The sequence below is a fragment of the Rhipicephalus microplus genome, chromosome 3 (assembly GCF_043290135.1).
Source record: "Rhipicephalus microplus isolate Deutch F79 chromosome 3, USDA_Rmic, whole genome shotgun sequence".
Classification (NCBI taxonomy): domain Eukaryota; kingdom Metazoa; phylum Arthropoda; class Arachnida; order Ixodida; family Ixodidae; genus Rhipicephalus; species Rhipicephalus microplus.
This window is the reverse complement of record NC_134702.1, coordinates 89,003,882-89,015,253: the sequence shown is the minus strand read 5'-3', so window position 1 is coordinate 89,015,253 and position 11,372 is coordinate 89,003,882. Positions and strand designations below refer to the sequence as shown.

Here is an 11,372-nt window from a genome sequence, read left to right as displayed (position 1 = left end):
CACACGCACACGCACACACACACACACGCACACACCACACACGCACGCACACGCACACACACGCACACACGCACACACACACACCACACACACACGCACGCGCACACACACACACACCACACACATGCGCACGCACACGGACACGCACACCCCACACACGCACACGCGCACAAACACACACGCACACGCACACGTACACACGCACGCACACACGTACGCACACACACACACACACACACACGCGCGCGCGCGCGCACGCACACACACACACACACACACACACACACACACACACACACACACACACGCACGCACACACGGGAAAACGTTCCGCTCAGAGTCGTTAAGACAGGCCAGTAGGTTTCAGAAGCCCAATAGCGCTTGCACGGACTTCCGCAAAGTTGAGTCTGTACAACGGCATAATATTTTGTTATTAAATGTACATAAGGAGACGTTGGTGCCCATGCGTGGTGCCGACTACTCCTCTTCTTTTGCAGAAAAGTCGACATCGCATATTATGTAGCAAACACTAGGCTAAATACAGGTACATAGCACAACACTTACGCAAAGAGTCCACGTTTTCCAATACTGAAATGCGTCCACACCACACGGAGTTTGTAAAAACACAGATAATAACACCAATTTCATTGTCCACACAAAACCTGAAAGTTCACTAAGATGTCAAAGGTGATCATGTCATGGCGTAATATTCTTTCCCTCTGATAGAGGTTGGTCTTCCAACTTGTAGAGTGCATTAGAAAGAGATTACCCTTGTATGCTATATTTCAGGCAGTCGCACAGGACGTGTCAAGCCATGTGTACATCTCCGAAGTGTACGCTGGCGGTGTTGTCGGCCATCCCTATGTAGAACGCACACGCACGGGTAAATGCACCATGCAACCATAGTCAGCACACAAGACTAGAATCACCTCGTCGCAGTCTTGCTGGAAGTCGTAAGCTTAACTTAGCATCAAGGGTGCGTAATCTCGCATGCGCAAAATGCGACTGATTCAAACGAGAGTTTTTGGTCAGGGGCAGGTTATCACCCTTTTATTAACAAAACAGGGCCTTCGCGGATACCATAGTTGCCTTTCAAACTCACATAGGTGCCCAAGACATTCTACATGAACTTCGTATAGACATTATCAGACCTGCTTTCGTGGCCCAAAATTAAAAAAGAAACTATTCTGGCTCTCGACCTTAAAACACTATTTGTTAGTATAAAACACGGTACTATTTTAACCATCTTTAGTAAAACCACCTGTGGAGAAACAACATTCCTCTTACGTTGAAGGTTCTCTGCCTTTTGCTTTGTTCTCTCCCTTTGGTTTCGTGTTAGCGCATGACAGCTCGCTGTTGAAGTCGAGAAGCTTCCACATGTGCGAACAATGTTTCACCGCTGCCTACATCGAGTGTTATAGCACTAGTCTATTCAATAGAACTGCTGCAGTAAGCACTGCAGGAAGGCGGCGATGTCGACAGGCGAATGTAATGCTTTGGTGGAGTGAAACTGAGGCCAACAGGATGCGGAATGCCGGCGCGCGTTTGCGGCTGAAGCTACGAAGCTCTGTGTCTCGCGTTGCTGAAGCGCATTATGCGTGAGCGCTGGCGTAGGTTTCAGCTGCGCACACCGTGCGTTCTCTCTCTACAACTTACCTTTGAAGACAGGCATATTGAGTTGCAGTGTTTTGCGCATGCTTGTTGATGTCATCTTCGTGCGCGACAAACAATACAATCTATTTTGCATTGGACCCTCTACTAGCCTTTGGATATGAATTCAACCAGTATTGGTATTTTCCTATATGATGCTTGCAAATAAAGAATTCAGTTTCATTCAATATATTAAAAGCTTCAGTTACCAGAATGGGTGTATCATAATCACGCGTGTAGTCGTCGCCATGGACACGTGTCACGAGGCGTCAACGTGGCTGTGTCCAAGACAAATGGAGCTACAGCGGCGAAACGTCAATATAGAATGTGCAAGTTTTCCTATACCACTACACAATAGGCACCACTTCTATAAAAACATCTCCGTGCCTTTCCTTGCATCTTTATCTCTCTCTCTCTCTATAAAAACCCGTATCACCTTCGTGTTATACCGATTTCTTATGATGGAGAGACCAGCCATATTTTTCATTTATTTCCTTTTTTATCACTCTTTTGAAGGGCCCTCAACGCTTCGTGTTCAAAGACAAGGGAGTGGTTTCTTTATTATCGCCTCATATACCCTTCCATAGGCGACATCTCTTCCTGGGCACTTGTTTTTTGAAAGCACATGTACAAGTCAGTACTAAGCGTAGGGACTATCAAGATTTCGTGCTTGCATTTCCGTAGTGGGACGCACACACACACACACACACACACACACACACACACACACACACACACACACACACACACACACACACACACACACACACACACACACACACACACACACACACACACACACACACACACACACACACACACACACACGCACGCACACACACACACACACACACACACACGCGCGCGCGCGCGCACAAATGGAGTGTGTAATTAGTTGATCATGCATGAAATTCTTGCGAGACAAAGAACGCATGAGCAGCCGCATTGAATAGCACTGTAGGCAACAATTCGTTTATGATATTTCGCCTGTAAGAACCAGTATAAAATGTATTACGGCAAGAGCGCCACGGGAACCACTGTCGTCCCCGGCGCCCCCGGCAAAACCCCGCTAATTTGTTACAGCTGACATGAAAGAAATGCGATTTGTAACTTTTACGACGCATGATGCAAATAAAAATAAAATCTGAAACGCTGAAGATGCAGGAACTGTCACGATCAATAATTGAAATCAAACAGAGGTGCTTATGCTCGAATAAAAATATGTAGATCAAGGAAATATGGCTCAATGGTAAGTGTACTTAGATTTTTTAAACCCATCACTTTACTATTTTTTGGGACACGGACTGTAGACGGCCTAAATAATTCACTTATGACTGGTAGCTTATGCCGCACATTAACGGAAGTTTTACAAAGCCGCAGTTATGCCAGACATCTTTTTTTGCTAAGTCGTTAGTTAGGCCTGATGATAGTTATAGCACGAGAACAGAACGACGTGTCCTTCTTGTCTCGTTGTCGTCGTTCTGTTCTCGCGCTATAACTATCGTCATGTCATGCCAACTAGCCCAAGCTGCCACCCTTCTACGTTAGTTAGGCTGTGTTTTGCAAGTTGTATAAAGGTTTTGTAGCCCCAGCATCCAAAAGAGGTATGTACAGACAGACAACCATCGCTGGTTTCAAAAAGTTAGAAATGAACACAAACATTCATAATTGTTCCGCTTTTATTCGTCCTCTAAACTGTAAACGAGTTAACAAAGTAACAAACATGGACTAAAACATCTAGTGTTGTCTGTTGTCACAAATACGTCATCACACGGCTTGTTGCTGTTAGGCTGTCACGGAGTTGCTTGCCGAGATTGTTTCTGAAAAATAGAGAAAATTGCAGTTTGCGAATGAGAGAGCAAGTAGCTTGCAGTATTGCGGAATTAGCTAATATCAAGCGATAGGTATATTATTGACTATTTGTTATTAAGTAACTGTTTCATGTGCCGTCTTGTTCAGTATGAAACTTGGTATATCAATATTGCGCTCTTTTCAAGTTGTTCAACAGGATGTAGCTGACTAAAGGAATATACTACGAACTTTATATTTGTGACTAGATTGACAAAAGGTGTGTAATCTGCCAATGTACTGTCTGTGAATTGAATAGTCAATTATATCTTTTGTTGATCGTTGACTTAGGTTAGAGCATCTCAGATATGCTGTCATGTCATATGAATAATATGCAGTTGAAAATAAACTAAAGTTCAATCAAGGTCAGCCGTTCAGAGTAAAGTTTAAGCTCTCGAAGTGACTAGAGATCGTCGAACAGGGAATTTTCCTGCTGCCAAAATATCGATAAAAGCAGTTGTCTTCTTCAAGGCAGCAACGCCAAAGCAGAAATGTTCTCTTGCTGCTTTGATGTATCAAATTCCACATGCTCGAACGTGTGTCCCACGAGAATACCCTGTTCAACCCTTCCTCGTCTAGCAGTTTTCGCAACACTATGGGATTCGATCGTTTCTAACCAGTTTTGTATTCTTTAGAGCCTATTCTTCTCGCTTAGCTTGCCTTACAGACTTCGGTTTCGCGTACAGTCATACCGCCACAGAGGGCGTGACCGACTTCATCTGTTACATGCTTGTGCATGGCGGAGTTGAAACACAGCCATGGCAGGTAGCAAGCTTGCAGGGTTGATGAAGTTGGGACGTACGCAGGAATAAAACGCAATTGGTTCTTACAAGACAGGATAAATGGGTAATTATAGGAATAGGTTTTGATCCTTCAGTGAACACGCAACCGGCTTTCGCGGATGTTGCTGGTCAAGATGGTGAAACGAAGACGGTATAAGTGTTGAAGCTTTTCGTCTGTCTTGACGAGCATACCTTGTATACAATCTTGGATTGCTGCCTGAACAATTGCAACACATATGACCCTGCTGACGAGGAAGGAATTCGTCGGTGTTGTATTAGCGAATATCTTACCACTTCTTGAGCACGGTGGGGTATCCGAAGGCGTCTAGCCCGTAGCCGTAGTTGAGGCCGTACGGGGTGAGGCCGTAGACGTAGCGCAGTTTCACCGGGTGGGCGTCGACTCGGTGGCTGTAGCTGACGCCCGTGGTGCGGTAACCGAACGGTGTAGCCACGTTGTGGACAATCCGTGTAGCTGGCACCACCCGATGAACCGTCTGTACCGCAGCCACGGGAGCAGCGTGAACTGTCGCGACAGCCGGGACGGTGGGGTAGCCGGCCACCGGTAGGCCGTAGGTGGGGACGTAAACCGCAAAGGCGTTGCTCACAAGAGCGGCGAAGAGGCACAGAACCTGGAAGGTAAGGGAGCGCCCATTGACTTTTCATTAAAACCTATATGGGAGAATCGAGCTTTTACACGTTTTGTGCAGAGATAAAGCACTCCGCACACTCTCAAACTGAAGCAGTCGTAGAGGCAGTTTTGTGCAGGGATGAAACTACTTCCTATACTCTCAAACTGCAGAATTCGTAGACGGAGGGTGTACTGATATTTTTTTGACTTAAGGCTTGCATTGAAAACATTAGTGCAAGATCATTTCAACGTGGTGCATTATTTGTAAGCAGACTAAAAAAAGGACATTCGTTCAGGCTGTAATTGTTCCCAGTTCCATTTCCTGCCTATAGTGCGTGTAAGCTCTCAATGCACCCGGTGAACTGCAGGGTTTTGCGTATAATTACTAATTAGTTTCATTTTCAAAGGAAAGTTCATCTCCCAGTACGCCCAGCTTACAACAATGCAAAAAATACCTGTAACTTGGTACTTGCATACGCCGTTCAAGTGGGGGCGTCTATAGCTTGCACTGCAACGCGAAAAGAGAAGCCTGCTTTCTCTGAGAGAAATAGCATCATTTGCTACAAAACAGTCCAGCTTGTCTCTGAGATCTTCACCAGATATAAACGTGTTTATATAATGAACATAATGGACATAAGAGGGACATAATATCGCATATGCAAGGGTCTTCAAATTGCACATTCCTAAAAAAAATGCGAATGAATCCTACATGCAGAGTTTATGGCAGCAGTAATCCCTAGCAGCCAGATTCGAGGAGACGTGGTTATGCAGGAATGTTTTAAGACATCAGTGTTCGGCAAGAAATATGTTTGATCTAATTATGCCATACGAATAGCTTCAGCTACGAATTTTGAAAGCACAAGACGCAATTACCACTCACTGCAATCATGGTCGATTGTGCTGTTGTTCCTTCAGTCGGCTCAAAAGAACTGATGTTTGGACAGAGGGGCTCCGTGCTATTTTATATCCAAAGCGACCAAGCACCACGAGACTACTGTTGCCTCTTTTTTGTACTCACTGTTGATTGGATATCACTTTATCAAGGAACGTGTCGAAGCATGAGGCCAGGAGGTTAACCCTAAACGTTGGCTCACCTGTTTTTTGCACGCCGGGTACAACACACGCATAGCTTACTATCTGTCGCAATGAATCTTATAAATATGGTGACTACGCCTGCTAGGAGCCTTGCGAAGGTGAGAAGGGTAACGGAGGTCTCTTTCCAAGGACGTCATATTTCCAGTCGTACTCAAAACATAGTGTTGCGCTCAACTGCTTTGCATATCTTGGGACGATCAACAATGCTAAAAAAGGAGGCAGCGCTGTCATTTTATTGAGTAAGACACGTACACATGCTGACAGCCTTTCCCGTCGAGGCAGTGTTCTGTACTAATGGCTTAAGGCCTTACACGGCGCATTACCTTGAAATTTACGGCTTTACGCTTAAGAACTATTATATACTGCCGCACCGCCGTCGGGTCAGTGGTCTTCGTCCGCGTATCTCGCGGCCATCTTCTCGTTGCTCCGATGTGCCCCACCACTGTCGCCACACTTCCAAATTTCATGTGCGGATTGACTAGTGAGCGAGGCACCTTTTGCGATTGTGTCATTTCATTCGACTGTGTTGACATTACTTTTTGGAGAGGATCGCTGCATTTTTGACAGCATTTATTTAGTTGCATAATTTAGAGTCGTCATCTACTTGCCTATTTTTGCTCCAACGCAGAGAGGAAGTGATTGTCCATATTAATATTTAGCGCAACCACTGAATACAAACCATGCAGACGTTGTACAAGTGTCAAGTGTCCTGAAAAGCACGCCTTCGTGCAGAATGTGTAGTAATGATTCCTATAGCACGGATTATTCCACCTCTCACTGCTGTACTTTCTAAACGAGGCAAATTTGTATGTGACTTTTAGTAGAACATACCGTGGAGTAGTTAGTTGTACGTCTATTGTCTAGGGTACCGTATTGTACGGGTATTATGTCTGAGGGCAAGGCTTCAGAAATGCATAGCATACATATCCACGCAATAAGTGATCATGAGTGAGGTGAAGCGTCCCTCGGTCCGTCCGTATGTCCCTCTGTCTGTCTGTCTGTCTGTCTGTCTGTCTGTCTGTCTGTCTGTCTGTCTGTCTGTCTGTCTGTCTGTCTGTCTGTCTGTCTGTCTGTCTGTCTGTCTGTCTGTCTGTCTGTCTGTCTCCGTCCATCCATCCATCCGTCTGCCCGTCCGCTCCTATCGCACTTGAGCACACATCGGAGGGACGGACAGATGGATGCTTCGCCCCACTCATTATCATTCCCTCAGTGGATATGCTGTGAATTTCTTATACGAAAAGCACTCGTGCCATCTAGTGATATTATTTCCTAGGACATGCACAAAACGTTATCTAGTGAGCAATTCTTATAACTAAATAAAAGTGGCTATTACTACAGCATACTATTATTACGAGGGAACAACCCACACCTTAAAGAGCTTCGCCCCTAAAAAAGAAAACGAAATGAGAGGAAGGGGGAAGGGGTAGTTCATTGCTACCAAAATGTCATCCTGTGGTGCTATGTTCGGCAGTGCTTAAGAAAGCACGGCTATGTGCACCAGGTACGTGGGTACAGGGGGATGACCCAGGAAAAGAAAGCAAAGTAATGAAATTTGTACCAACATGCCGGACGAGAACCCACACGTCCACAACGTCCATCGGCCTAAATAGTGAGAGATACTTTTTCTGCTCTATGTATGATGGAAGTGGGCTAAGGAAAGCTAGGCATAACATTTTTGCTGCCCACCAAGCGCGGATAAGCAGTATCGACAAACCACCACTGTACAGATAACCACCAGAGCAGCCCGAGAAAGCTAGATTGATTAACCACTGTTTAGAGTAACAGATAGCTGAGCTGCTTGGAAGATATCTATGCAGAAAGATTGGGTATACAGAGAACGTCGACTAAAAACTATGGATGGATCCCCTCTCATACCTTTCAGCTCAGGTTACCGTCAGACTGAAGTCCTTCCATTTTGTAGATACCACTACCATCTGTCCCCTTCCAGCCTTCTCTAATGTACCGATGTGGCCTGCTTCATGGCAAAGGGAAACTCATATCCCTCAGAGAGATTATACTAGCAATTAGAACACTTACACGAGCTCACGCTATGCACTAGAACGAAAGAATTACCCCGTACGTGGATACTTTTGTCCACAGTCAAGGCATTTGCAATCGTTACGAGCACTCGAGAATCACATAGGTAATCTCGACACTTGCGACGAAAATAAGTATCAAGGTTCGAGTGGCTTTGAGTCACATTCACATTTACGTAGCGTTTATGACATTTACGTTAAGTTCACCTCTTTTACATGACGAACACAGCTTACCATAGTAGAGCCACCTGTGAGCTTTTTCATCCAGTTGGGCTTGGTAGAGCACCCACGTACTCAAAATTGTCATTAACTTTTTCTAAACACACGACGTAATTTTTGTAAACACGGCCTCATCAAGTGTGAGGCCAGTGGGGCGGATTTATGCCCTTGGAATTCGCTTGCCAGATCCCCTGTTTACTCACATTTCCACGGCGTGGAACTGGCTGTAATGTTTATTTTTTTATCGCAGAGGATCAACATGATATAAAGGTAGTGCGCAGCTACCAAAGGCTTATGACACGCTATGACTTAATCAAAATTGATTCGTAATTAGGCAAAAGTGTTAACAAAACCAACCGACGTGGCTGTGACATTATTGAAGGACAACTATGTTGGTATGTCGTAGATGTTGCTTTCAACAGCTCGTCCAATGTAGCGCTATTTTTGTGGAATATCTTGTATTATGCCAAAGTATGCAGCGTGAGGGACGGCGTTACGCTCTCCCATAGTAGAGTACCTAGTACTCTAAATTGTTGACTTCTTTTTCTAAACATTACGTAGTGTATCTATACTTATTAGTACAATAGACTATGGACATCCTACGGACTTGGACACTTTTGTTTAAATGTGTATTGTATGTTGTGCTTTGTCTTTTGTTTGTTATTGTGCCTGTTGTACAGACGCTCGTCCCTTAGGTTTGTTGCCTCCTATGATAGAATAAACTTTTTCTAAACACACATTACGTAGTAATCGTAAACATCGAGGGCCAGCACGGGACGGCTTTAAGCTCTCCCATAGTAGAGTACCAAGTGCTCTAAGTCGTTAACCACTTTTTCTAAACATGTATCCGTAACGGGACGGCTTTATGTTCTTCCTTAGTAAAGTACCAATTACTTCAAATCGTTAACCACTTTTTCTAAACACACAGGTGCCGCTTGAAAATGTCGATTCGCCGTGCACTACTGATGCGGTCTCAGCAAGTGTGAGGCCCACGGGACAGCTCTCAGCGATCCCAGAGCACAGTACCGAGTACTCTAGTTCGGGAGATCCCAATGTTACGTGGCCAAGGCTTCAAAAAGTGTAAAGTTCACTGGACGGCGTTGCTCTCGCATAGCAGAGTACCGTGTGCTCTAAATCACTAATTACTTTATTTAACCCCCCTTCTCGGCTGCAGTGCTGTAGCTATGTCTGTATGGCATATGGAAAACAGTTTTGTTTTTCTGAGACCTATGCGCCTACGTGGACTCGTTTATGGCGTAATCTTTGTCAACAGAGTCTCATCAAGTGTGATGTCCACACGATGGCGTCATGATTTCCCATAGTAGAGTGTCAGAAACTCTAAATCCTTAATCAAGTCCTCTTTTCTAAACACAAGCTATTGCTTGAGTACGTTAAAGCTTTGTTCTCAACTCTTTAGTGCTGCAGTTCCTTAACTAATTATCACACAGTTCATAAATCATCTCAATCTACAGTTATCACGATAGAAGGGAGTACGCCTAAATAGTTTAATTTTTCGTCTATCAGAGATATTTGAATGTGAATGAAGAGTGCAATTACAAAAAAGTCGAATCGATGGTTAAACTGGATTAAAGGGGATCAATGGCAAAAGCAGGGACATTCTCTTCCCCTTCCCTAATGCCCAAGTACAAAATTTATTTAAGTAGGGGAATAGAAAGTCCATGCTCTTGCCATTGATCCCCTTTAATCCAGCTTAACCATCGATTCCCGAATGCCCAAGTAGAAAATTTATTTAAGCAGGACGACGAAGTGATTGCGTAGCAGGTCGCTGTTTCATATGCTCTCTTTTTTCACCTAATTATAAGTGAATTTCGCGAATATCACATCCGTGTCCGTCGGTGATGGACGTGGACTCCCACAGACGTCCGCCAGTTACGGCGGCGTCGGCGGTGGCCGCATCCAGGAAGCGTACGGGACTCTACAGCGACTACGATAGCGAGGGCACTCTTGTTCACTCAGTGAGCACCAAAGAGCCTGCTGACGACGACGATTTTAAGCTGGCGCTCAGCCGTAAAGCGAAAAGGTGGAACGTCAGAACATCTTCGTCATCGAGTACGTTGAATGACAGTGTGCCAAGGAGACCCGTGACAAACACTATTCTTTTTGTCCCTAAGGTACCAGACGGTAACATGAAGCGCCTCAACAGGCAATCTGTTTCGGTGATGCTGGAAGGACTCGTGCCAAACGAGATCACAGACATCAGAGTGAACACGCGTAAGAACGTATTGGCCATCGACGTTTTACATGCTGCGGCACTTAATATACTGCGCAACGTCAACGAGCTGGGGGGAATGAAAGTTCACTCCTACAATCCTGTGAGCTCTAACGTCGTCACTGGAGTCATCTCCGATGTGGATACTGCCATTTCCAGCTCCGACTTTGATGTTCTGGTCAAACCGGCAAATGAAGCCAGCGTCATCGCAAAAGTTGTCCGTTTGGGAAACTTACGCTGCTCGAAGTTCATGTTCAAGGGCGACTCTCTTCCTTCACACGTAAAGGTGGGCCATTTTCGGCATTCTGTGCGACCTTTCGTACCGAAGCCCTTACAGTGTTATAAGTGCATGAAAATGGGCCACGTGAGAAGCGTATGCAAAAATAGGACGGTGTGTCCTCGTTGCGCGGAAGCCCATTCTGCGGATGACTGCGAAGCAACTACCCTCAAATGCTCGAATTGTCAAGGGTCACATGCAGCTTCGTCAAAAGAATGCCCTAAAATCCAAAGAAAAATAGCGGTATTGAAACAAATGGTCAGAGACATTTCGTCGCATCGAGAGGCTGCCAAGACTGTCCGAAAGAGGCGTCATCGTCACCGCAGTTCATCAAAGAATGCCGCAGACGCTGCATCGAAAGTGCCACCCCACCACCCGTCTCTTCCACCGCCCTTGCCTCCCAGACCGAAGGCGGCCAGTGCGGTCAACAAACCAACCAGCAGCACTGTTGCAGATGAATCAGTTTGGCCTTCATTGCCGAAACCACAGCCACCTGCGAATTCCAAGCGCCCATCGAAAATCACATCACTCCAGCCAGCCGCTGACAAGCTGCCTGAGGAGGACACAGAAGTCATTAGAATGTTCCTAACACTGCTGGATGCCATGC

The 11,372-nt window shown here is 45.4% G+C and overlaps 1 protein-coding gene across 2 annotated transcripts; it reads right to left on the bottom strand.

Moving 5' to 3' along the window:
• Positions 1–3,311: 3,311 nt before the first annotated feature.
• LOC142761691 (uncharacterized) lies at positions 3,312–5,924 on the bottom strand. 2 transcript variants are annotated; one of them, XM_075888373.1, is made up of 3 exons: positions 5,789–5,924; positions 4,572–4,909; positions 3,312–3,470 (listed from the first exon to the last, which is right to left on the bottom strand). In XM_075888373.1, coding segments are annotated over exons 1-3 (348 nt in total). In that variant the 5' UTR covers positions 5,798–5,924; the 3' UTR covers positions 3,312–3,469. The 2 variants fall into 2 exon arrangements, with proteins under 2 accessions (XP_075744488.1, XP_075744487.1); XM_075888372.1 differs by having other exon boundaries at positions 5,782–5,821.
• Between the last annotated feature and the right edge of the window lie 5,448 nt (positions 5,925–11,372).

Bases quoted from the DNA above. Each gene is read 5' to 3' on its own strand.
- LOC142761691 (XM_075888372.1), bottom strand. The intron at 3,471-4,571 runs GTAAGATATTCG...TCTATTTTTCAG, and splicing joins CCCACCGTGCTCAAGAAGTG to AAACAATCTCGGCAAGCAAC.